The 26,043-nt window shown below is 33.6% G+C and overlaps 1 protein-coding gene across 2 annotated transcripts in view; it reads left to right on the top strand.

Moving 5' to 3' along the window:
* The window catches only part of PCB (Pyruvate carboxylase), a 61,395-nt gene that overhangs the window by 33,559 nt on the left and 1,793 nt on the right, over nucleotides 1–26,043 (top strand). The window contains exons 2-25 of one of the 2 annotated variants that reach the window (XM_088235064.1): nucleotides 43–367; nucleotides 553–704; nucleotides 1,542–1,682; nucleotides 2,189–2,304; nucleotides 2,483–2,577; nucleotides 3,554–3,722; nucleotides 4,057–4,288; nucleotides 4,492–4,701; nucleotides 5,262–5,352; nucleotides 6,244–6,379; nucleotides 6,500–6,597; nucleotides 8,203–8,287; nucleotides 11,677–11,727; nucleotides 16,996–17,245; nucleotides 17,657–17,804; nucleotides 18,925–19,126; nucleotides 19,363–19,420; nucleotides 19,769–19,983; nucleotides 20,413–20,623; nucleotides 21,775–21,981; nucleotides 22,237–22,345; nucleotides 23,498–23,623; nucleotides 25,085–25,246; nucleotides 25,558–25,633. In XM_088235064.1, the coding sequence (XP_088091190.1) occupies nucleotides 269–367; nucleotides 553–704; nucleotides 1,542–1,682; nucleotides 2,189–2,304; nucleotides 2,483–2,577; nucleotides 3,554–3,722; nucleotides 4,057–4,288; nucleotides 4,492–4,701; nucleotides 5,262–5,352; nucleotides 6,244–6,379; nucleotides 6,500–6,597; nucleotides 8,203–8,287; nucleotides 11,677–11,727; nucleotides 16,996–17,245; nucleotides 17,657–17,804; nucleotides 18,925–19,126; nucleotides 19,363–19,420; nucleotides 19,769–19,983; nucleotides 20,413–20,623; nucleotides 21,775–21,981; nucleotides 22,237–22,345; nucleotides 23,498–23,623; nucleotides 25,085–25,246; nucleotides 25,558–25,633 (3,439 nt within the window). In that variant the 5' untranslated portion in view covers nucleotides 43–268. The remainder of the gene's footprint in view (nucleotides 1–42; nucleotides 368–552; nucleotides 705–1,541; nucleotides 1,683–2,188; nucleotides 2,305–2,482; nucleotides 2,578–3,553; nucleotides 3,723–4,056; nucleotides 4,289–4,491; nucleotides 4,702–5,261; nucleotides 5,353–6,243; nucleotides 6,380–6,499; nucleotides 6,598–8,202; nucleotides 8,288–11,676; nucleotides 11,728–16,995; nucleotides 17,246–17,656; nucleotides 17,805–18,924; nucleotides 19,127–19,362; nucleotides 19,421–19,768; nucleotides 19,984–20,412; nucleotides 20,624–21,774; nucleotides 21,982–22,236; nucleotides 22,346–23,497; nucleotides 23,624–25,084; nucleotides 25,247–25,557; nucleotides 25,634–26,043) is intronic. The other variant, XM_088235065.1, reaches the window with a different exon arrangement.

The raw sequence follows: 26,043 nt of genomic DNA, 5'->3' as shown, positions 1-26,043 counted from the left end.
TTTCTTCAAATTATATTATTTTTTAATTATTCTTTGTTTCAGATTAAATTGCGCAACCGGAATCGCAGAAAACATCACCTCCACATTTTATTTATTCTATTAACAGTAAAATTATTTGAAATTTTATTTTAAACTATTGATTTAACTTTTTAAAAGAATAATGCGTGCAAACTGCACCAACAAGTTACGTCGTGTTAAATAAATCGTGTAATACAAAAGGCGTGGGGATTATTACGTATTTTGTATAGGAATTGCATAAAAAGTAGAAATGAAGATGCTGTGCGCTAGAATGGTTCACAGGACGATGGTTCCGAAGGTCTTGTGTTCCTCAACATCTTCTTCAAGATGGCGGTACTCATCAACAAAGGTAAGTACGATAATAAATTAAATATAAATATGGAAGTCTTCTTGAGATATCTGTCTCAAGAAGACTTCCATATTTATAAGACTTCCAAATTGAGTTGATTGCAGGAGGAGTAGTGTGGATTAAGTCTAACAGCTCTGCATAGTTCTGCATAGTTTGTGTTATTGTACTTTATGTCGCCATTTCAGGCAGCCGGGTCTGGTGTGGAGTACCGCCCCATACGGAGTGTGCTGGTAGCCAACCGTGGGGAGATTGCCATCCGAGTATTCAGAGCGTGCACCGAGCTCGGCATTCGCTCCGTCGCTATTTACAGTGAACAGGATAAGATGCACATGCACAGGTACCCACTGAGATGTTTTTTCTTTCATCTGCCTGTTTATTATGGCGGCCTCCGTGGTGTGTGGTCAAGACGCTTGACTCACGCACGGAAGGTTCCGGGTTCGATTCCCGGTGAGAACACAAAAATTAAAATTTGATTTTTCTCAAGCCTGGTTGTTATGTAATGTAATTCACCACTGTAATTGGGCCTCCTGGCCTGTTGTGGTGCAAAAGAATGAAATGAAATGAATATTTTTTTTATTTATTTATTATTAAATTTGAGCTAATTGCATTTCCACTTTTTTATATTTGTCACTCACTATGCAAGCCTGTATCGATGAAGACAAATTAATGTGTTAAATCATTTATAATGGTGTGTGCAAAGCTAGAATAATCTCTGAAGAGCATACCCTAGTCTCACATCAAACCATATAATTTTATGATTAAATCAGTGTATTTTTGTTTTCTATTAACTGTAATGGAAAACTACACTTTATTGACTTTTTTAAACTAATTACTAATTAGGTACTCATCTCTCTTTTGAATTTTGATGTGACTTTTAGGGATTTTACATTTTATTGTGTAAGGTTGTTCTCCTCTTTTACACTTTTCAGACTTCAATGTTTTCTATCGTAATAAAAATATTCTTAATAACTTGATGACTATTGTAATTCTTTTTTGGAGAAAAGAATGTCAAGAATAATTGTATTTCACATGCCAAATAAATGACTGTATTTTTAGAAATGAAATCCCCTGTAAGATAGTATAACATGTTTTTATCTTCAATGTAAATATTGATTCATTATCTTCTCTCTTTTTTTGCTTATGTTTTGACAGCTGTTTTCTTTTTCATTTCCAGACAAAAAGCGGATGAATCATATTTAGTGGGAAAAGGCCTACCCCCTGTCGAAGCTTACCTCAGTATTCCGGAGATCATTAGAGTGGCCAAGGAGAATGATGTGGACGCTGTCCATCCAGGATACGGATTCCTTTCTGAGAGGTGAAAATAATTGAAATAATATTAAATCCTCTTAAACACACTGTCGAATATGTTGTGTTTCTCGTAAATCTGTTTAGATTGCCATCTGTATTGTAGGGATGGATTTCTGAGAGACTTTACGACAGAAGTGGAATAGTTATTTTTTGATAAAATTTGAAAGATTTGAATCATTGATATAAGTGAAAAGACCCGTTTAAAAGACGGACAGACTTTTAAATACAAAAATGAGTTGTTTACCTTCAAAAGATGATGACAGATATCAGAATGCATGAAATTTTTTTACCACTAGGCCAATGATTTTTATTTGAACTTGAGTTTTTGTTAAGTGTCCTCGGCACGGGTAACCCCAATGAGGTCACATAATTTTTATCATTAATCTTTGTTTATAATGAAAAAAATGAATAAATAAAAAATACTTTTATTGAACTTATGAGTATGATTTGTTAAATAGACGTAATCGAAGTTTCTCTCTCATGACTACTAACTCCATTAGTATGTTTGTTTAGGTCAGATTTTGCCCAAGCTATTCAGGATGCTGGTCTCCGGTTCATCGGACCGTCTCCCAAAGTGGTTCAACAGATGGGAGATAAAGTCGCTGCTAGGAAAGCAGCCATTGAAGCAAGTAAGCATATTGTAAATATTCATATTGATTAAGTCAGTCACAGACTAAATAGGTCAGTGTTTTTTTACTGCATAAGTAGACAGATCAATATGGTTATCAACATTTTGTTGTACATTTAAATACAAACATAATAAATAATAATAAGAGTGATGTAATTTTATATTGTATTACTTTTTAGAGGTTCCAATAGTCCCCGGAACCGATGGACCTATCACCAACAAGGAAGATGCTTTAGATTTTTGTAAAAAGCACGGCTTACCCGTAATATTCAAGGTACTTACTTTTCCCTGATTTCTGATGTTATATAATATATTGATGAAATGCTGTTTTTATTTGTATTTAGCATCTATCTACTCGCTGATCAATATGGCACAAAGAAAGCCCTATCCACTCATTTGGATACATTCTATTGGTCATTAATTCAAAGCTACAATGAACTGAACTGATATTTCCTTTTTGAATAATACTCTTTGATCTTAAAAGCTTCACGTTTTTAGAATTTTCTTTTACCGCTTTTGATGCCCGCCCCTATATCGTCAGTGCACTTCAGTCTATATATTCAATTTATCTATTACCTCAATCTAATTTTCCCAATTAGCTTGTTAGTAGACCGGGGAGAGACCTTTATATTACAGAAGAAGTCGTATCTTCCGTGGACTGTTGGTTAAACTTGAGGATGTGAGAGCACTCCCTCCCTATATAATAGCCCGTTACTTTAAAGAATAAGGCTCGGAGGAGATTTAGCAATAGATATGAAAGCATGTGGCTTCTATTCAGTAGCCCGGCTCTTCAAAGATTTGTGCTTGGAGGGCGAGAATGAATTTACCGGGACTCGTTACAATAGCAGTCCGCAGTGATGTCAGGAGCTAGTTTGGCACTGACTCTCATTTACAAGAATAAACCGACCCTTTACCATCCCTACACTGGCCATTCTATATCAGTGCATACAGAGCAACCCTTTTATCTTATTTTTCATTTCAAAAGACACCCTGATTCAAACATATATAAAAAATAAAACCTTTAAAGCCTAAGAGAAAATCATAGTTTATAAGTCCATTCTATTCCCAGAATCAGCCTATTCAAAAGTAGAACCTAGCATCAACCTGTTCCAAACCTGGCAACATTCTAGTCGAGACCTGTCGACCACTATTACTTACAAAAAATTAATCCTCAGTATAATACATATTATGTTAAAGAAACTAGAAAAATAAATAGTTTATTTTGTATTAAGTTGATGTGTTAATTACAGGCTGCCTTTGGTGGCGGTGGCCGAGGAATGAGAGTAGTCAGGGATATGAGTGAGGTAGAGGAATCTTTCACTAGAGCTTCTTCCGAGGCCAAGGCTGCTTTTGGAGATGGTTCGATGTTCATCGAGAAGTTTATTGAAAGGCCAAGGCACATTGAAGTTCAACTGCTAGGTTGGTATTCCTATTATCATTGTTATCAACTTTTTCATATCAAATTTCTCTATCCGCACTGGCACATACCCATAGCCGGTTTTCAAGACGCAACGATGATACATATTTCTTGAATTAATATATTTTAAAGTATGTAAGTAGAGGAAAAATACTAGCTGGGTGGACTGATCAAATAGGAGAGGCTACAGGGGTGATACTCGAAGAGTCGGTTCATCGGACTGAGGACAGATGAGTGGAGCGGACTGGTGCGAAGTGTTCATAGTGGTCACGATCCTCAGTACTGAGGGACCGACTCTAAAGAAGAGGAAGTTTAATTCTCTGTTATGTTTGACAGGCGATAAAGCTGGAAACGTTGTCCATCTCTACGAGCGAGACTGCTCCGTGCAAAGGCGTCACCAGAAGGTAGTTGAGATAGCGCCGGCACCACACCTGTCTGAGGAAGTGAGGAACCGCATGACAGAATGTGCCATCCGACTGGCGAAACATGTTGGCTACTCCAACGCGGGCACTGTGGAGTTCCTGCTCGATGACAAGGGACAATTTTACTTTATCGAGGTCAATGCTAGGTAATATAATAGTTGTTTATAGTCATAAGTAATGTATTATGTACTTATAGTAATGATAGGTAATGTAATGGATACGTACTAAATTAATAATAATGACAGGAAATGGAAATGTTTTATTATACTGGGTGATTGTTTCTGAATGGTTAATATAGATAGACATGATAAAGTAGATGAATTTATAGAATATATTAAAAATATTAAAGGTTGCAAGTGGAGCACACGGTGACTGAAGAAGTAACGGGAATAGATCTGGTGCAGTCCCAGATTCGCGTAGCCGAGGGTCTTACTCTACCGGAGTTGGGCCTGACGCAAGACAAGATTCATACACAAGGGTACGCCATCCAGTGCCGGGTTACCACTGAGGATCCTGCTAACTCCTTCCAGCCTAGCACTGGTCGTATCGAGGTATTCAGGTAACTGGATCAATTATTCTATAATGTTTTTTTATAAATTTAATATTATATTACAGTCTTATCTTCTTTGTTGCCCTTGTAAAGCAGGGAGCAAACTTCGGGCCTCTGACTAATTTGTGAGTTAAATGTATGCGCATTTGGCTCGTGCGTAAGAAGTAAAATCTGGGGGTAACGAGGATTTGTCTTGAAAGTCCAGAGTTTCTACAGAGGATTGGTTGGCTTGTATTGTAGATAATATTCCACATATTTCGGTGATTATTTTTGGCTTTGGTTCTATCGTTAGAGTAATAATACGCCACTGGCTAATAGTCACCCATACAGACAAAAACCATTATATGATTATCTACCATGAAGTTAGCTACAGTTTACAGCAATACAACGGGCGGTAGGTGCTCAGGTCGAGAATTGCAAGTGCAAATTGAAACCTTCCGTTACACGTTTGTTGTTAAACTAAAAACCAAACCAAAAATTTGTAAACCTTTTGTTCTGTGCAATAGAGCTAAAGGGTTTCATTGGCAAATTATTTCTCCGACGTTCTATCATAATTGTGTTTGTTATAGATCTGGAGAAGGGATGGGTATTCGACTTGATTCGGCCTCCGCCTTTGCTGGTGCTATCATTACCCCGTATTATGACTCTCTTCTTGTAAAGGTAACATATTTCACTTATCTTATTGTAGATAAACCGGAATTTTTGTGTTTCTTCTCTCCTGACGTTGCTGCAACCTGTGAAGGTCTATTGTGACGGGTCCCCGTAAATAGTTCTCGCCCTCCAAGCCCAGGTTTATAGAAAGCCTGGTTACTGTGTGGGAGGCGAAAGTACATTTCCAGATCCGTAAAGTATCGGGATATTAGGTAGGGGGCGAGCTCTTTAAGATCCTCAGGTTTAACCAGTGGTCCCTCGAGGATGAAGCTCCTTTTATGATGTAAAGCATCACATTCGCATAGAATGTGTAGAGATGTTTCCTCACCTGCACTGCAGAACCTACATCTAGAAGTTTCGGAAAGGTTCATTCTAGCAAGGTTTTTGTTCAATCTGGGATGTGTCAAAATGGGAGTTGCATTATTTTTTACCTTGCTTATAATATACAAGGTTTATATTTCGAAAAGAGGATTTTTCTGCAGTTAAATTACTTTAAATTTTAGCTAAGTTTTTGGGATCAGTAAGGATAATCTAGAGTGGGCCAATCAGGAAATTCGCAGCATTTGCTCATGTGGAGAGGAAACCACTTAAAGCCGGCCTATTGACAGTAGTCAGCAGGCCTTCTGTTCCACTAGAAGAGTGTTCGGCATTTTGTTCCCTACTTTGGTTTATTTTACCAATTTCCTGCACTATGTTGACCATGAATGATACTACCTCTCGTGTGAGTTCTTTACTGTATTTCGGCTGAGCTTTAATAGGTCAAAAACAAAACTTTGCAAGTACGCTTTTCATTTAGGATTACTCAAATATGTGTGTCTCTATAGGGTAGACTTACCTATAAACATGCTTACCTAATAAAGATGGTATTTAAATTGCAATTGAGTACTGTTAATTTTCCAGGTGATATCCCATGCGTCTGATCTGGCATCTTCTAGTGCCAAAATGAACCGAGCTCTCAGGGAATTCCGAATTCGAGGAGTCAAAACCAACATTCCATTCCTGCTTAATGTACTAGAGAATCAGAAATTCCAAAATGGTGAACATAAACATATTATTTAAACCTTAAGCTTTGTTTGCATTTGCTACTCTAGAAGTTTCCCATTGTCTGTCTTCGCCCTGACTATTATACATAATTTTTCGTTTGATTGATTTTCAGGATCCGTTGATACTTACTTCATTGATGAACATCCACAACTTTTTAAGTTCAAAACTTCACAGAACAGGGCTCAAAAATTGCTCAATTATCTTGGTCAGGTATCTATTTTGTTGAATTAATATGGAATTTAATAAGTATCTATGAGAATTTATTTTCTATATACGTTCCTATTATTTGTATATATTGTTTAATCTTTAATTTACTATGCCTGTTTATCGATACCCCAGTTCTTTAGGGAAATATGGTAATAAATAAGATTGCAAAAAAAATATCAATTTTGGGAAGGATCAGAAGATTTATTGATAAGGACTCTTGCAAAACTATTTACAAAGCAATTATTGAACCACACGTTAACTACTGTAGTAGCATTTTATTTTTATCAAACAAAGAAAACATAGATAAACTAACTGTATTACAAAATAAAGCCTTTAGAATCATTTTGAAAAAAAAACAGATATACGAGGGTAAAGTCGATGGTAAATGAAATGAAATTATTAACATATAAACAAAGAATATTTTACAATACAATGATATTTGTTCATAAAATTATAAACTCTAATAAAAAAACAGAATTTTGGAAAAAAATTGATCGGAACCAGCATGAACACAATCACAATACTAGAGAAAAGAACAAAATTAGACTTCCATTTAGGAAAAAGGCAAAGTCACAAAATTCAATTTTATTTAAAGCAATTTAAAAGTATTACGAAATGGAAAAAAATATTTATGAAGAAAAAAACATATCAAAATTTAAAATAATGGTCAAGACATATGTGATAAACAACTTATAAATTAAATATATTTGCAATGTTATTATTAGAACACACATAACAATATGTATGATATGTGTGCCCTACTTTAAGATTTAAATAAAAAAAAATAACTCAAAATCTTAAAATTTGGAGTTAATGATGCTAGATGGCAAAGAAACACCCCCTTTCCATATTTCAATAAGAAAATAAGCCAAATTTGACTAGGGAACATTATCATTAATGTAAAAAAAGTCAAACATAAATTGTATAAATATTGTATAAAATAAAATAAAATAAATGCAGTTTACTCAAAATGAGTTATTTTGAGTTATTTCCCCATAGAACTAGAGTATCGTTATGTTATCTACTCGAAAGAGAAATGTACAGTAAAATTTTAATTTTAAAAGAATATATTCTCATTTATTATTCAAAATGAAATATCTGTAAAATCACAATTTTCTGTTCTTTTACAAAATTTTATTTAGCTAAATAAAACTTATGATCGTGCAAAATTACATTAGAGAAACTTCTTCTGGACTTTCTAGTTATAAATCAAGTCGACTTTTTATTTGCAATAATTCCTAGTCTTTGACCTATGTTAATTTTTTGTTTGCCTTTTTATATATTTTTATTGACTTAGTTTACTGTTGTTTTTTTAATTGATCTAAAAACAATTTATGCCGTTGTAAAATAAATAAAATTAGTTTGCATGTAAAACGTCAGATAAAACAACACATACGCCTGTTTTGAAAAAAAAACTCGAAAATTATTTAACTTTAAACTTTATTTTTTGCATTGCAGCTGGCTCTAAGTGAATTATTATTCTTGTAGTTTAAAAATCTTTTAATTACGCAGTTTTTTCATCCTCCTAAAAACAGTTTCAATGAGTAATATTTCACTTTGTAAAGGAAATGGCAATATGTAGAGGTGTTATTTTTACAAATTTCTTAGGTTCTCGTAAATGGCCCGAGTACTCCTCTCGCTACCCCCATCAAGCCAGCTGACATCACTCCCCACGTTCCGCAAGTGCCCCTCGGTAAGATCACAGATAATATCATCTGTAAACAGAGTTCACTGAAGTGCTTGCGTGTGTGTGTTTTTTTTGTTGGTAATTTTGAGTGTAGTGTGTAGTGACCGATAGCGATTAAAACATTGTTAACCCTTTCAGCCTGATTTAAATCCTGTGGGTATAAAAAATATTTTTCATTCTGGAAATTATTTTAAAATTTTTGGTATTTTTTATGTTTTTTTTTTGTACTTTAGAAATTATATCGTTCATTTTTAATAAACAATGGATCTCAAACTGATAATCGACTGCCAAAATTAATTTAAAATGTGTTATTACCTCAGAGTAATAATGCGTAACCTAGAGAGGAGCCCAAACGTAGGAAAACCATTCTATGACTATTGTGTATTAAGTTAGCAACAGTTCGCAGCAAAACAATGGGCCGTACTCAGGTCGAGAATTGCCAAATGGATATTAATTTGCATTGTAATTATATATGTAATTATATATATGCCTATATTTATTGTATAAAACTGAAAATACATGTTTGTATTTATTTTTTATTTATTTATTCATTTTATTCACAATATATTTATGTTATATTTATTGATAGATAAATCCGCACTCCATTGAACCAAAGTCCTGTGTTGAGTTTGTTTGTTTGTCCGTCACATCTCCGAAATGGCGAGTTGTAGCGGCCTAAATTTTGGACACATCATTTTAGATGCGATTTCAAGGTTAATGTTGCTATTTTCGAGTAAAATTTGAATCGACCTCTACTCGATAAAAACTCAAACTTTATACGGAAGCCTAGTGCGGCCCTGACATATTGCCCATAATCAACTGTCATTATCAACAGTAAACATACTTTAATTCACAAATTTATCCCCTAAATTGAGAAAAAATAGTATCTGAAGTAAATATGTTGATTAAGGAAAGTTTTTAAGCAACATAATACACGTGTCGGGACAATAAATGCCAAAAATAAATGTTAATCATTGAAAAATATTCGAAATCAATTACCTGTGAAAACTGATTCCTTTAACACCTTTGACGCTCCTACTGCTGCAACCAAATAAACTGCAATTCACCATAGTCGATTTTTATTTATTATAATGTAAATATCCAAGTTATTTACAAACAAAGCCAAGCACAGCTACAAAAACATCAAAATGGCCACCAATTGGTTGCTAGTCAACAAACCAACATCGCTTGCGTTCTATGAAACATAGTGTTAGGGCTTCTCTCTAGGTTACGCATTATTACTCTGAGGTTATTACATATCTTACAAAATATGTTTATGCAATCAAATTAATTTAATTTTACTAAAATATGTTTAAAACTTGCCTTACATATCATTTATAAGGACGACAGGAATTCGCTCCGAAACAAATAAACAAACGAGCCAGAACCCAGATTTCAATGATAAAAACGAACTTTTCTGTGTAATGCTGATTACCGGCGTATAAAAAAAATAGAGACGTACTTAGGGGTTTCAGTAATTAAAAAATAAAGTGCCGCTTTTGAATTTTGGTAGGTACGAGAGTAAAAAATCTTAAAATTAGTGCATGTTTTAAAAAACACCCGGGCTGAAAGGGTTAATATATTTAGAATGTTCAATCTGTAGATTTTTTAAGCTTTTGCACAAAAACTAGGAGCTTCATATTTTCACCTAGTCTGCACAATTTACGCAAGTGACGTGAAAAAACAATTTTACGCAATAATAAATTTCACAGGTATGCACAGTTTTTCTGATGTTTGCGCCATTACTGGTTGAGTTGCATTTCTGTGTTATGATAGTGAAAAGTAGTGTTTAAAATAGTTTTTGACTCATAAGTAAAGATCAGATCTTGTGGTAGAACAAAAATTCGAGATTTTATCCTCTCTCTTCTCTACCACTTGATCCTTTTTTGATAGTGCAAATAAATATGTAAAAAAAGAATGTTATTGTTTTTTTCTTTAACATTTTCTTTGTCTATGTAGAACTCCCCTGTAGAATATCCTAGTGTTGTGTAAAATGTGTACTTAAAAATAAATAAAATAATTCATACATGAAGTACAAAAAATGAGTAAATAATTGATCTTCATATTTAAAATTTTTAAAAATATTTTACCTTCATTTAGTAAATTTAAATATCAGTTGGTATTCTCCTTACCACCTCTATATTTTTTTAACAATGCATAATTAATTTATGATAATTTATTTAAAATGAAACACTTTGTAATTTTTACCACATAAGAGTTTAATATATTATAACGCAACTAGTTTCAGGTATTTTGAATTACCTATCATCAGGTGTAAATATAAACTAAACTAACATATATGCACTGAATTTGCAAACCATATTATGGATACAAACCATTTGTTTCATTCTCTTGAATAACTTAGAAAATATTGAAATACAAAACAATTTAAATTCTGAGAAAACTTTAATTAATAATATTATACTCCAAAATTATTTACCTGTGCTATCAATATTCCCCATAATTAGGAAAACCCCACCCCCTCCACCGCACATTGCCTTGCCCCTTCCACCCGACCCTACCAGCACCTAAGTACTAATTTGTGTATATATTTTAGTTTAGTTTATATTTACACCTGATGATGGGTAATTCAGAATACCTGAAACTAGTTGTGTTATAATATATTAAACTCTTATAAAAATTACAAATTGTTTCATTTTAAATAAATTCAAAATGTTTTTCCACAGAGTAAATGCTGTAAGTTTATCATAAATAATATAATTTATGATAAACTAAAATATGTTTTGTTGCTGGTGAAAATCTATGAAGTATGATTTTGTCGCAAACTAAGATGATAGTTAACAAAAATAAATTATTCAGTAGGAATTGGGAACACAATATAAAAATTATGTCTTGTTGTTTTAGTTTCAGTTAAAAATATATAGTTTGGTAAATTTGTGTAGATTTGGAAATTTTCTACATGCAAACAAGGTAAATTTAAATGCTCTAAGTAAAGGTACCACTCAAATTTCTGTGTAATCATTGTTAATAATAATTAATGTGTAAAAGTAATAAGAATTATTTTGTTGTCGTGAAATGCTTCACTAGTTTTGTAGTTGAAATATTAATAACCATTTTTTTTCATTTTAACACTTGTGTTAACTTCATGCTAACAATAAAATACACACTAATACTCGGTGATCAATTGTTACAAACAGTATTAGTACTTTCAATGGTTTGTAAAACTTCATTCAGTAATATAACTAAATTCTCTGTAAATAAATTAGTTTGACTGCGATACTGCCTAATCATTCATATAAAATAATTCATTTTTAAACAAATTGGTGAAATCCACTGATATAACTTGGATTGGCAAATTTAACATTAAGTCTCAACCGCCATTCAGCAGTTTGTTTCCATAATATTAGTTTTGTTTTGGTTTTTGGTTTTTCCAGATCTTTCGCCCGAAGCTATTCGGAGGCAAGAATTGACGGGTGAAAATACAGGTAATGTAGATTACGGAAAACAAACTTATTGAACATTAAACAATGCCAAGTAAAACTTTCTTGGATATTTTTAAAATTCTTTTCTCTATGATACATATTTTTAGATTATATTATACGCAGGCCTTTAGCACCTGCTTTTACAAAAATACTTCAAATGTCAAATTATTTTTTAGTGTAGTTAGAATATCCTGTTTGGGAATTCTCTGCATAATTTGCAATTTGCATTAAATTTTTTTACCAAAAGTTGATTCATTCATATTCTCTCTAGCATTCATAGGTAATTTCAACAGTGATGAAAAATAAAATATTATCTTACTTATTTGTTAGTAAGCACCGGTGAATACAATAAACTGAACTTTATTCATTATTTTTATTATTTTCTTACAAATAAAATAATAATTCAGAATATAATAATAACAAATCCATTTAAATTCATCAGAATAAATTTGCTATTTTTATTTTAACACATTTTATGCGGGCTGTTAACCTGTTACCATAGAATTAAGAATAGTCCAGAAACCGCATACGCACATCAAACAGAAGGCGACTAAAGTACTCATAAATGAGTAGGTTTACGTTTTGACCTATTAGTTTCTTTGTAGACGTCGCTCAGTACGCAACTCCCGATTTGAATTCAACTATGCTGTGTTGTGTCCTTTTAAAGTGTAGAAATACTGCTAGGATCTTAAAGAAACAGGATGGTATCACATTTCATGTACAATCAGCAAACGAATGTTAAGGTAGCAAATGCATTACTTAAAAATTGAATTATTTTTCCATCTGTCAGATTGTCGAAGAAACAAAATGGAAATTTTGTTAGTGTTGCCCAGGGTAGTAAATTTTTTTACTCTACTTTGTTCATCTAATGCAAGAACTAATTAAAATTAGACCTCAGATTAAACAACGCCGTGGGGAACATTTGAACGACATTACCTTTAACACATCAAATATTATTTAACATGATATAAAAATATCTGTTTTATGTAAAATAAAATTGGTTTTATATTTTACGTTCAAAGTTCATAAATTCAATTACTCTTATTAAATGACCTTTACTGATCTACTCTGTTGTGCCAATCAATGTTTCGGCGTGTACAATAAAATTTTAGAGAAATTAACAGATTGCTTTTTTTTACCTTACGTGTTAAGATATTTTTTTTTCCCATCAAGCAACATTACGCGGCGACATCACGAATGCGCGCGGCGAAAGTAGGCCATAGTGGGGGGATTATTGGACACAGTCCGATGTATTCAAATATGATTCTACGCTCCTGGACTATTCTTAATTCTATGCCTGTTACATAGTAGTGAGCTCACTATATCAGGTATTTTTAAATGAAGTTTTCAATGCACGCAATAATACTTATGATAATTTAATAAGAGATATGAGTAGAAGTCAAATATATTTATGGGTATTTGTCTATATTTGCTTTCCCAAAACTACGAACAAACAATTCTTATTATGAAAAATGCAATCTAAAAATGTTGCCATGATAAAAATCTGTGAAAAGAAGACACATGTAATTTATCAACTTATTGGCTGAACAAATCTGCTTACCCACGAGCTCTCATGTTTCTCATAAGAGCTGCGCAAGCGTATGTGTTGTTACTTCAATACTTTTTATGTTTAAACTCTTTATTTATTGTTAATTTGCGGCGTACCTATGCTATAATTTCTTATTTACTTTCCTTTATTTTCTGCTGATTTTATTTTATGTATCTATATTTTCTATACTTGTTTACAGGTGTTTTGTTTCATTATAATTGTTTTTCAATGTTATTTTATACTTTGTCAAAGGCGTAAGCCGTCTACATAAATAAATTAATTAAATGAATAAAATACTCGGACGAAATAATCGAGTAGATCTACCTTTCTTCCCGCCTTTAAAGTGGAGATGACGAAGCTGCGAAGCTGGTATTTCTACCCTACCCGTCATAAGCGCCAGTCCAGCATAAAGTGTGTTAATATTTTTTTCAACAGAATATTAAAATCTGTACATCAAAATAGTTGTTAGGTTTTGCCTGTAAGTTCATCGATATAATATATTTTACATACAAATTTAGTAGATACAATAAATGTAAGTAGGTGCATTAATAAATATGTTTTGTGTTAACTGCACGTAAGTGGAATAGGCATTATAAATAGCTTTATTTGTATTTAACAATATATTTCATTTACAAAGTTCTCAGTTGAATTAACCGATTTGTTGGTGGCTGATGGTTTTAAAGCAAAAAAGTCAAGTGTATTTTTGTTTTAAAATACATATATGCATATTTCATATAGAATGACGATAAAATGTTTGTTTTACATTATCTATCACCCCTTTGCAAATGTGATTTTTTTACTTAAAATTTTACAGATTTCGCTCTACTTGAGTTGAACTAAAAATTGAAAATTGAACTATTTGGCTATTTTTTATAATTGAAGACCTGTAATAAAATTGGGCCTAAGCACCAGAAAAGTGAAAAAAAGTTACAAGGGTTTAAAGATATACTCAGTTTTTTTGGTATACAGCATATATTTTTTAATTTTTTAAAATGTGTACAAATGTGTAAGAAATAAGTTTAGTGAAAATTATATAGTTAAATATTATTTTAAAAGGGTATAAAATAACAAAGTAATTGAGAAGGCCTTAAGACCAACTGCTATTTCATTAGTCAGGCCTAAGTGCCTAGCGTAAAAACATAAAATAGGGCCTATCACCAACATCCATTAAAATGTCTGATTTTTAATTCAAGGATGCGTAAAACTAATAAGTTTGAACAAAAAAATACATAATTTATAATGTAGGTATGTAAATTAAAAATAATAATTATTAATCAATGGAAAAAGATATCCATCATAACTCTCTACTGGAAAAGATTTTTGTAGAAATTTTTGTTTTCTTCAGAAGGCATATACTCGATCATGTTGAGTAAATCTTTTTTTTTTCGTCCGTGATCCGGCTTTGGTAATCTAATTGGCGTAGTTTATAGGTTTTTATATCGCCAATTAATTTATTTATTTTTAAATTTAATTAATTTATTACTTGTCTTAGCTCGTGAATAGTGGCTTTCTTGTCGTGGAAACAATTTAACATGCCCGATGACTTGGTTTTCGTCTTCAAGATCGAATTTTCGATATTTTTTCTTATTACCCCTTTTTCGGTGAGGATAGTCTCTCCGCGTTTTTTTCTCTATTAGTAGGACTCGAATACCTTAATACTTACTCCAAATATATCAATAAAAGTGGCACGACAGACATTGACTACTTGACCATTGTCATTAGGGACAGTGTAATAAACAGTACACTGCCTTTTGCTTTCTGATGGGTTTTTGTATTTCCCATTTCTCCGTCTTTTAATGTTTGAAATATGGAATAATCCCATTAAATATGCACTTTGCTTCAACCAGTCACCTGCTTCGTAAAATTATTTATGCAACTGCAGTTTTTGATCATAAAGAAGACTTTTACAGTCATTCTGGCACTTGCAAGTGAACTGAAAAAAAAAGTCAACTTTACGGAGGACTGTCAAAAATAACCCTAAATGCCACTTTCTAAGGTTAACATATAAGCAATACTACAAATTATTTACCTGGGTGAATATGTATTTCACTTTTGACATTTCGAAAAGCCGTATTTTTATCGCTTTCTTGCCAAAAAATAAATATTCACCCACCTATCTGATAATTTCGCAGGAGTAATTCGGAAAATGCCCAATGTTTCTTGTAAATTAAGCTATAAAGCTATTTAATCTTCTAAATTATATATGAAATACATACTAAATTAAACATGAATTTTAGTTAAAACGTTTGAATAAAATTTGTAAAATTTGGTATAACGGGGTCAATTTAGCACTTATTACAGCTATAAATATAGAAAAATCCTTTTAAAATCTCAGATAAATAAGTCTAAGTATCATGCAAATGAACATAAAATACTCCGCTATTCTTAACATTTTAGTAATTTACTCAAAGATTGTATTTTAAGCCGATATTTTTCCATACTAAAATAATTGAAATATCAGACGCCGTGCAATTCGAAAACGAAATTCGCCGACAATTATTTGGAATTCCCCATACAAACATAAAATTTTTGACAGCCGGTTCTTCATTTAAAAAATGGCAGAAAATATCACTCACAATTTGGTGATCGTGTTCACTCGATTTCTCCTCCCAGGCTACGTGCTTTGACCCCTGTGCACCTCAGACATCGTTTGCACACCCCTAGATTCTGAACGCTAGTTAAAACTTATCAAAAATTTGTCAAAACAGAATTTTAAAAACAAATCGGCTTACCGAAGTATTCGGAGGACTTATTTCTGGTACAATCACATTTTTAGTAGAACAATATTGTCTCCCTTGGGCTTTTAACTTTTTATTTTCACTTAACTTATTAAAACCACTTCTTTTCCGCTTTGTTGTAAAAGGCGTATCCGGATCACAAGTCTCGCGTCCAGCCATTTTGTATGAAATGCTTAGCGCTGCGATTAATCACGTAGGCCCTTATATGCGTTAATGGGTATTGTACTTAGGCTCTATCCCATATACATGACTTTAGATTGATATAAAATATTTTTTTCTGGTACATAAATTCTAATTTGTGTTATTGGCGTAGGCATATTGAACATTTCCTCATACTCAACGTCATTTTTTATTTTTTGGTATTTAAGCCCTATTTTATTACAGGTCTTCAATTGATGACATGCACAACTCGATTCATTCATTACACGGTATCAAACCAATCCGTAATCATAATTTCCTATGTATAAATCAATCCCACAGTTTATTTATATATTTTAAAAATAATGTCTCATTCAGTAAAAGTTTTGTCAATTTTTTTCACTCTTCTACCGCGTTCATACAACGGCACTGTGTGTCATCATAACTCAAATAATGATACGTAAAATACTTATCCGAGTATCAAAATGATCAAATATAAAATTTTATTAAAAATCTTTTGAGAAAAGTCATAATAAATATCATTCAAACATTATAAATAAAATAATCTCGTGCCACATTGTCACTCATGGACAGTAAAAATGTACTGTGACAAGTCGCCAATTGATAGCTGAATTTTCAATTAAATCAAAACGAGTTGTGGAGAGAAAAAAATTGTGTTCAAGATGGGAAATCTTTCGTATTATTTTGTATGAAATGTGTTCTTATACAATAATCAGTTTTCATACTGACTCACTATCAGCAACATTGCCAGTAGGATTTTTTCGGGATGATACTCGTAAGTGTAGGATTCATCATCAAATTGTCAAGATAGAAACTTCCTTCCAGCCGTGGCGCCCCCCAGTGGATACAAGCAGATCCTCGAGGAAGGGGGTCCCGAAGCCTTCGCCAAGGCTGTCAGGGCTAAGAAGGGTCTGCAGCTGATGGACACAACTTTCAGGGACGCTCACCAGTCTCTCTTGGCCACCAGAGTGAGGTCCCACGACCTGCTCCGAGTAGCTCCGTATGTGGCTCACAACTTCAGCAACTTGTATTCGTTGGAGAATTGGGGAGGAGCGACTTTTGATGTAGCTCTCAGGTAAGCTTAATCTTAAAAGTTCAGTTCAAAAATAATAATGGTGCATTTCTAAAATTACGAGTAATGTTAAGGAATGTTTACTTTGTGATAAATAATTAATTTTGAAATTACCCATTATTAAATAAACTCAATAGCAGCAGCAATAGTAAGCAGGGTGTTTTATTTATTGTGTCATTAAAAATTATAATTTAATCCGAGAAAACAAAAACATAATTTATAACAAAATCGTGATTATAACTTCCGAGGCATTTTAATTCAAAGAAATTAAAAGCCTAATAACATAGAATATCTACATAGTACATATTTATATGTAGGATTTTTAAAATAGATTTTTTCAAGACACATATCTGTATGAGAATTCTGTGCAAATATAGAATCATAACTATCTGTGTTATTTTCTTATTTGTGTAGGTTCCTTCACGAGTGTCCTTGGGAGCGATTGGAAGATATGCGACGTGAGATTCCCAATATCCCCTTCCAGATGCTGCTGCGTGGAGCTAACGCTGTCGGTTACACCAACTATCCGGATAATGTGGTCTTCAAGTTCTGCGAACTGGCTGTAAGTTTGTGTTCATCAGTAAAGTATTAGTGAAAAACCGCTCATAGTATTGCTTGCTTTGTAATAGTGAGTGCATTACACTTTTAGTTCAGTCGTAGGTATGTTGGTTGCAAATAAAAACTACAGATGAATACACTGTAATTGTATTTTTGATCAAAATTACAGTATTTTTTCTCTTATTACTCGTAGATTTATACATAAAAGTCACAAACGTTAGTTTTATTTTATTTTATCGAGTAACAATGACAGACAACTGGATATACATACATAGATAACATAAAGATATTTATTTATTTATTATATATACGGCCCAATCCAATTACAACAGTTACATGAAGAAACATATACAAGAAACTGAACAAAAAGAAAATAAAAATATGTAGCAAAGACAAACAAGGGCAATAAAATAACACAATAAACATATAAGACTTCGAGCTAAACCATCTTCATCCGACACTGTTTTAGTGGCGAAGAGATCTACGAAAATCCGGAAGATCTATCCCAAAGAATTCCAATTTATGTGACGAATCGACTTATCTACACGTTCTGAACATTGGTGCATAAAAACAAAAGTTGCTCTTAGAAGATTGAATAAATAGTAGATGTTAACTTCTGATGAGAGGGTTGGGAACGTGAAAAGGAATTGATTGCAAAAAAATATTTCTAGACACGTCAGCCTTTATAATTATTTACAGCATGTAATGTGTTACAAACAATAAAATAATAAAGTATAATAGCTAAAGAAACTTGTTTGAAAAAAATAAACTTAAGTTATAATAACAGGAAAAAATAGGAAAATTAATAAAAAATATGCAGATATTTTTTCAGTTATGCTTTAAAAGATTCTAATTAAAATGTTTAATCAAAGCTTTTTTGCAAATTACTTTGTTACAATGCGTAGTAAAAATACGCACAAAAGGTCCCAAAATCAAATAATATGCAATGAAAAATAATTACGAATTTTATTTGAGTTAGGTTAGGTTTGTAAAAGATTTGCCTTTTTAATTTTCATTTGTGTTTGGTCAGGTATGGCTAGTAAAATGTGAGGAATTAGTATGATTAATTATGCTTATAAATGGTTTATTTCTACCGCATTCTCACATTGACTTTTATCTTTAAGGTGAAATCGGGAATGGACATATTCAGAGTGTTTGACTCCCTAAACTACCTCCCTAACTTGGTACTCGGTATGGACGCAGCGGGTAATGCCGGAGGTGTTGTGGAAGCTGCTATCTCGTACACAGGAGATGTGTCGGATCCCAAGAAGACCAAATATGACCTCAAGTACTACTTACAAATGGCCGATGAGCTTGTCAAAGCAGGTTTGTATCATAATGAAGTCTTTAGAAATTATAAGCTTTGTTCACATTATGCTTGAACAGATTGATACTGTTTTTATTCTTTGAATGAATTATTTAGGTTTATCTACTTATTTTGAGTTGTCTAACCTCACCTTGACTTTGTCCTAAATATGGTTTGTCATCACAAACTGGTTGACATTTGGCGTTGACTGAGGGATTTAAAATACTCTACTTCATTTATATCACATTTTTTCTAGGTACTCATGTTCTCTGCATTAAGGATATGGCAGGCCTTTTGAAACCTCAAGCAGCAAAGTAAGTTTATAGTTTTTTTTTCTAGTAATTCTTTAACAAAATTATTTTTGACTTGGTGATTGGTGGAAACAAAGTCTATGATGCGGCACACTTTCAACAAAATAAATGTGCGATTCAAGACACGAGGTCTTATTGTGGCGGGTGATCAAAGGATACTAAGGTGGGAAGTGAACACTGGTTGTGGGTACAAAAAGGGATGTAGAGGTTGTGACAATATTTGAACAAGTCATACCCACATAATTCGCAACCAATTCGGCTGGATAAAGCGTCAAGTATCTCACATACATCTAGCGCTGGGTCTTTGATTCGTACATAAAAATATTTAAAAATCTTATTGCAATTTCCCAGAATGCTGATTGACGCCATCCGGCAGCGCCATCCTGATGTGCCGATCCATGTGCATACGCACGACACGTCCGGCGCGGGCGTGGCGTCCATGTTGGCGTGCGCAGAGGCCGGGGCAGATGTTGTAGATGTGGCCGTGGACTCCATGTCTGGCATGACCAGCCAGCCGTCAATGGGCGCCCTTGTGGCCTCCCTCCAGGGGACCCCTCTGGACACATGTGAGAGATTGCTTTACTTTATTTATTTAACAATAAGGAAGTTCAGTGGTTTTTTTATTTTTTAATATACTATCAAACTAAGTCAAAAAATATCAATTCATTTTGATGTATCATTGCTATGATTTTTTAAAACTATGTTATTTTAAAAATCCTCACTGAAACTTCCGTATGTGATTGCCTGTAATCGCCTCCTAGACAACAATATTTTTGTATTGAAAAAGCCAGGACAAAAGTGGGACATTAAAAATACTACAAAATGACTTAGACATTACAATGACTTACCTACATGAGATGAGATGGGATATAATGACTGATGAGGACTCTACTAACCACACACAAAATTACATTATTTCACCTGATATATACTTACAACGCATATTAGTTTTTAAAATTATAAAGAAATTAAGATCGATAAATATTTTTATCCAGGTTTGGATCTCAAGAATGTATCCGAGTATTCGGCCTACTGGGAGCAGACCAGAACTCTGTATGGCCCATTCGAGTGTGCAGTGACTATGAAGTCAGGTAACGCTGACGTGTACCTCAACGAGATTCCCGGGGGACAGTACACCAACCTCCAATTCCAGGCTTTCAGCCTCGGCCTGGGAGATCAGTTTGAGGCCATCAAGAATGCTTACAGGTTAAAAAGGACATTTTATAAAAGTATAAATTAATTCATTGTCTATCCTTATATCGCCGAATCAACGCCAAAATAACTTTAATTTTTAAGGTTTAACATCAACAATGGTATCCAAAGATACTGCGAGAAACATTGATATCTTCGGAGACTCATTAAGCATCTTCAAGAAGAGGGTTTTGCCATTATCGCTGTCCTTTATCAAGCATGGGCAACCTTTTTCTAGCCTGGCCAGAATATCAAAATAACACATACAAAACATATAAGTTCTAGTAATCAGTGAACAACACCACCTAGACGAATTTTTCATTAAGAATATTTAAGAACTTATTTATTATTTAATAATTGTTTTTACTGTGTTGGTAGCACAAAGACTCTCTCTCTGCATATTCTCTTGTCAGTCTTAAAGTCTCTTGATTTTAAACTATTGGCCCCGAAATAAGCCAGTTGTTTTAAATGTTGCCTTTATAGGTGTTATCACCTTCATAACACCTATTCTCCTCTACGGATGCGAATCGTGGCACCTCACTAGTGCCCAGCAACAAATACTGAGTTTTAAAAATAGATGTCTCATAAGAATCTTGGGTGTGCGGTGGTTTGACTTTGTAAGGAATTAATTAATAACTGACAACTGTCATCAAGCCAAGGCTTGGCCATATACTGCGGATACCTTCTGAGGGCCTTAACCAGGCTTGCCTCCTGTACAAGGTATCATGTCCTCTACGTCCTTGACGTCCACTGCTGACTGTTCGTCGGCAGTTCATGTCAGAACTACGGGACGAGAACCTGACTTGGGAGGTTGCAGAGGTACTGGCAGCTGACAGAGATGCCTGTAGGACCTTTGTGGATACCACATGTTCCGACTAGGGAGCGAACAAGGAATGATAAATGAAATAAAAATTAAAAAGACATGTGATGCACCCTGGATTGAAATATTTTTATTGATGAATAACTGCAATTCTAGTCTAGTTAAATTCTATTTAACATTACACATACTGACGCACTCTGGATTGAAATTATTCCAATGTTCTCACTGCATTGAATTATTTTCTTTAAAATCTAATTTTTACAGTAGTGCTCAAAATGATGACTAAATACAGTTAATGATAAACCCTGGTACTGATGAGATATCTACCTCTCCTTTCCTATTTCAGAGAGGCCAATATGATCCTTGGTGACATCATCAAGGTTACTCCATCATCCAAAGTGGTCGGCGATCTCGCCCAGTTCATGGTGCAGAACAAGCTTAGTTCCGAGGAACTTCTCGCTAAAGCTGAAGAGCTCTCCTTCCCCAAGTCTGTAGTGGAGTTCCTTCAGGGAGCAATCGGCACACCTTACCAGGGATTCCCGGAACCATTCAGGTAGGGGTCAGCTTAGGTTATAAAACTGTTTTCAAATACTAAATGTATTATAAATTTTTGTTTTTACATCGCAGTAAATGAAATCCATTTTTCCTTCACTACATTAGTAGTTAGTATTAGTCAATTTCATTAGTATTAGTCAATATCAATTTCATAAATAAGTACACGGAATTAAAACCCAAAAGAATGAAGAATTTCTTCATTAATTCTGAGTTTGTCGATGTCTCATTATTTTTGTTATTATTATGAATTTAGATCTAAAGTTCTCAAAGACATGCCAAAAATCGATGGAAGACCGGGAGAAAAGATGCCACCTATGAATCTTGAGAAGTTGAAGAAAGATTTGCAAGAAAATTATCCAGCAGTAAGTAATCTTAATTTTAATTTTTTCTTTCACCATTTTCTTGGTATTTCAGAGTTAAAACCCATACATAATATCGTCGCCATTCAGGGAAAAGTCACTAACCCTAAAAATGACAGTGGCGAGTTAAATATGCCACATTTGAAGCGTAAAATTATGTTCTTTAAGAGGCTGATAATGTAACAGAGCTGGTATTCCAATCGCTCTCGTGGCCGTATTATCTCGTGTATTTACATACAAAATACACAAAAAAACTGTTTTCTCGTGCCGCGAAAGTAGTTTACAATAGCACCCCTGGATAAACAAATTTATTATAAAGACAAGAATTAATTATGTTGTATACATAAAACCTCCAAAACGCAAAAATCTGATTTTTCCTTGGTCTCCAAACTTTGCAATTTCTCAAAATGATGTTATTTGGGTTAGTGACTTATGCCTGAACGATAACGATATGATGAAATACATCCATAAAGCACAACTGACTTCAAAAATATCAATATCCTTAAAACTCTCTTCTGTTCCCTAGTTCGCCCGCACCTAGAGTATTCCTCTGTTATCTGGTTTCCATATTATGATGTTCACATCGAAAATATTGTATCAGTTCAACATCGATTTTTAAGAAAGATAGGCTGGGCTTATCCAGAAACCAATATACGTATAATGAGTTAGAAACTAGCCTAAATATATCTTCTCTTCAAGACTGTCGAAATAAATCCGACCTTCTAGTCCTATTTAAAATTTTCAACTCACTCTTTGATGCGCCTGAACTACTGAGCTCAATAAAATTAAATATCACAACTAGAAGCCTCAGACAAAACTTACTCTTTCATACCGATAACCATAGAACTAACTATGTTTTTCATTCCCCTAAGCCCAGAATTCTTAGGTCTGCCAACAAACATACCAGTCTTGATTTCTTGGATAACACGTTGTCTTCTTTCAAACGATCACCGAATCAAATTCAATTATAAACACCTCTCTCCCGCTTCCACTCCCACCAAGTCTACTATATACCATTGTGTCTTTCTACTTTCCTTTATAATAATTTTCTATGCATAAATATGTCTTTAAAAATGCCCATTGGACGTATATATAAATAAATAAATAAAATAATGTTTTACCGTGGTTTCATAAAACATAAATTGTATTTTCTAGATTACTGATCGCGAAGTGATGTCTTCAGCTCTGTACCCACAAGTCAATGCGGATTATTTACGGTTTAAAGATCAATATGGACCAGTAGATAAGCTCAATACGAGGGTATTCTTAGTCGGTCCAAAGGTAACTCGTATTCATTTATTTCTTAATATAAGTACAGTGACTGATCTGTAACAGAAACACAGAAAAATCTACACATTTTACAATTTTACTATAAAAACAGGCACCCAGTAAGACATAGAGCACTCCATTGCAGTGTATCTAAATCATTTTTATTACATGGAAGGTAAGGTGTAAGGTGATATCAACTCCAGATTATCAGGTAGAACCACCTTCCCACCCCTAGGGGTTTGTGTGTTCGCCCACATGCTCGAGATTCCAGGTTTGATTCTCGGTAAAGTCGATATTTACGGCTCGACTTTGTAAGGAATGAAGAAAAAAGAGAACTGACACAGAAAACTCCAATGACAAATGTCATCAAGCGGAGGCGATGCTGTTGGCCGGGCTATGTACTGCAAATGCCTCTTGAGAGTCTTAACCACGCTTGCCTACTTTACAAAGCATCAGGTTTTCGACGTCCATTGCTGACTGTTCGTCAGCAGTTCATGTCAAAACTATGGGATGCGACTCTGACTTGTGATGTGCGCAGGAGCTAGCAGCCGACGGAGATACCTGGAGGCTTTTTGTGGACATCATATACTCCAACTAGGAAGCGGACATGGAACGATGATGATGAAAGGCCGGTTTGAAATATGGTTTTGAAACGTAGTTATATATAGCAATGTTTCATTGTCCCCGGATTGGAACCTGAAGCGTAAGACTGGTCACCTTACCTTCATGTAACATTATTTTGTAAAAAAATAAGTTCAGTGGTTTTTTTATATTATTTTTATTTGTTAATAGATTATCAAACTAAGACAAAATTAAAAAAATTAAATTAATTATGTCTCGTATTATCAGTGCTATGATTAAGTTTTGTAATTACTTTGCCAGTGATGTCACAAGTTCTAGTCGGTGAGTTCTGCTGATTGATGAGTTGGCTTCCCGGAAACAGGAAATCTTTCACATTACTCTATCATTGGTTGATTCGGTGATTAGATTGATTGATTGATTGGTTGATTCGGAAGAACTTCCGACGTAATTCAAAGTATTTAATATTTATTGATTTTTCTAGGCATTTTTGGGATATATACTTCGCTGTACAATTAAATGCTCTAATTTTTGCCTCATGTAAGAAAACACTTTTTGCATCCACTTTCCCATAGCACTGAACTTCCTCATTGAAGGTCTATGAGGAAAAATGTGAATTAATCATCGACAATAAATATTAGTAAATATATGCATATAACCACAGACATTTCTTATTATTTATCTACCGGTTTACACTAGTTACACTAACATGCAAATACTATAATACCAAAAATATAAAATAAAAATAATTAGTGAACGTTGGTGTTAGCTTCTAATGTGCTTCTACATCCTATCGGCATGTTGGTTCTACATTTTTGTTTAACTACTACGGTGAAGGTGTACAGTGGGGTTTGCACGGTAATTACAATTTCATGATGATATTCTTGTTTTAAGGTCGGTGAAGAGTTCGAGGTAAACATTGAGAAGGGAAAGACTCTGGGTATTAAGACCCTCGCCATGTCCGATGACCTGACAGCCAATGGACTGAGGGAAGTATTCTTCGAGCTCAACGGACAACTGAGATCTGTATTCATCAAAGACGAAAAAGCCAGCAAGGTAAGATGATACACCTAATACTCATAGATCGCATTTCGAAAAATGGTGTACAGAACAAAAAATAAGATAAGTTATTTTTTGTTTTGTTCACTATTTTGTAAAAAGGACCCTAAATTATATTGTAATGGTTATTTGTTACAATCAATAAAGTGTAAAGTTTCCGCAAACCAAGTCTTGTAAAATTTCCATTGAAAATAAACGTAAAAATTGCATTTTTCAATAAAAAAAATGATAAAAGCGCCATCAATGAATAACTAGTTTCATATTTTGTTTTAGAATCACCTTAACATCTTATTTATACATATTTTCAGACTATGCACATTCACCCGAAAGCGACGAAAGGAGATAAGCACCAAGTTGGGACTCCGATGCCCGGAACAGTTATTGGTAGGTTTTATTCGCATTAACTTGTGATTTTAAAAAAAAAACTTTTTATAAATGGTTCTCTTTTTTTTCTGCCTCGCGGTGGTGTCGCATGAGGTTCTGGGTTCAATGTCCCCCGAGATCGAAATTCAGTATTTGTTTTATAGGTGTGTTTTTTTACTACAATATTTCGTGAATGTGAGACTGGTCAACTGGCTATTCTCTACAAAGTAAAAGCGGATTAGCTGTATAAACAAAATAAATTATTTAAATAACATTTTTTTTTATACATCTTCAATTTCAGGTTACTGGCGAGATACTGTAAATCTGTATCCAAATATACACATTTTCGTACAAAAAATTTGGCTATATTTTATAGACGAGTGGGTTATTTGTGGAAGCGATTAACGCAACTCGTTAAATGTCTTTAGTCC

Source organism: Micrasema longulum, unplaced genomic scaffold (assembly GCF_059751315.1).
Source record: "Micrasema longulum isolate JH-2025_06_02 unplaced genomic scaffold, ASM5975131v1 h1tg001320l, whole genome shotgun sequence".
In the NCBI taxonomy this organism is placed as follows: Eukaryota; Metazoa; Arthropoda; class Insecta; order Trichoptera; family Brachycentridae; genus Micrasema; species Micrasema longulum.
This window is presented reverse-complemented; position numbering and strand designations above follow the sequence as displayed.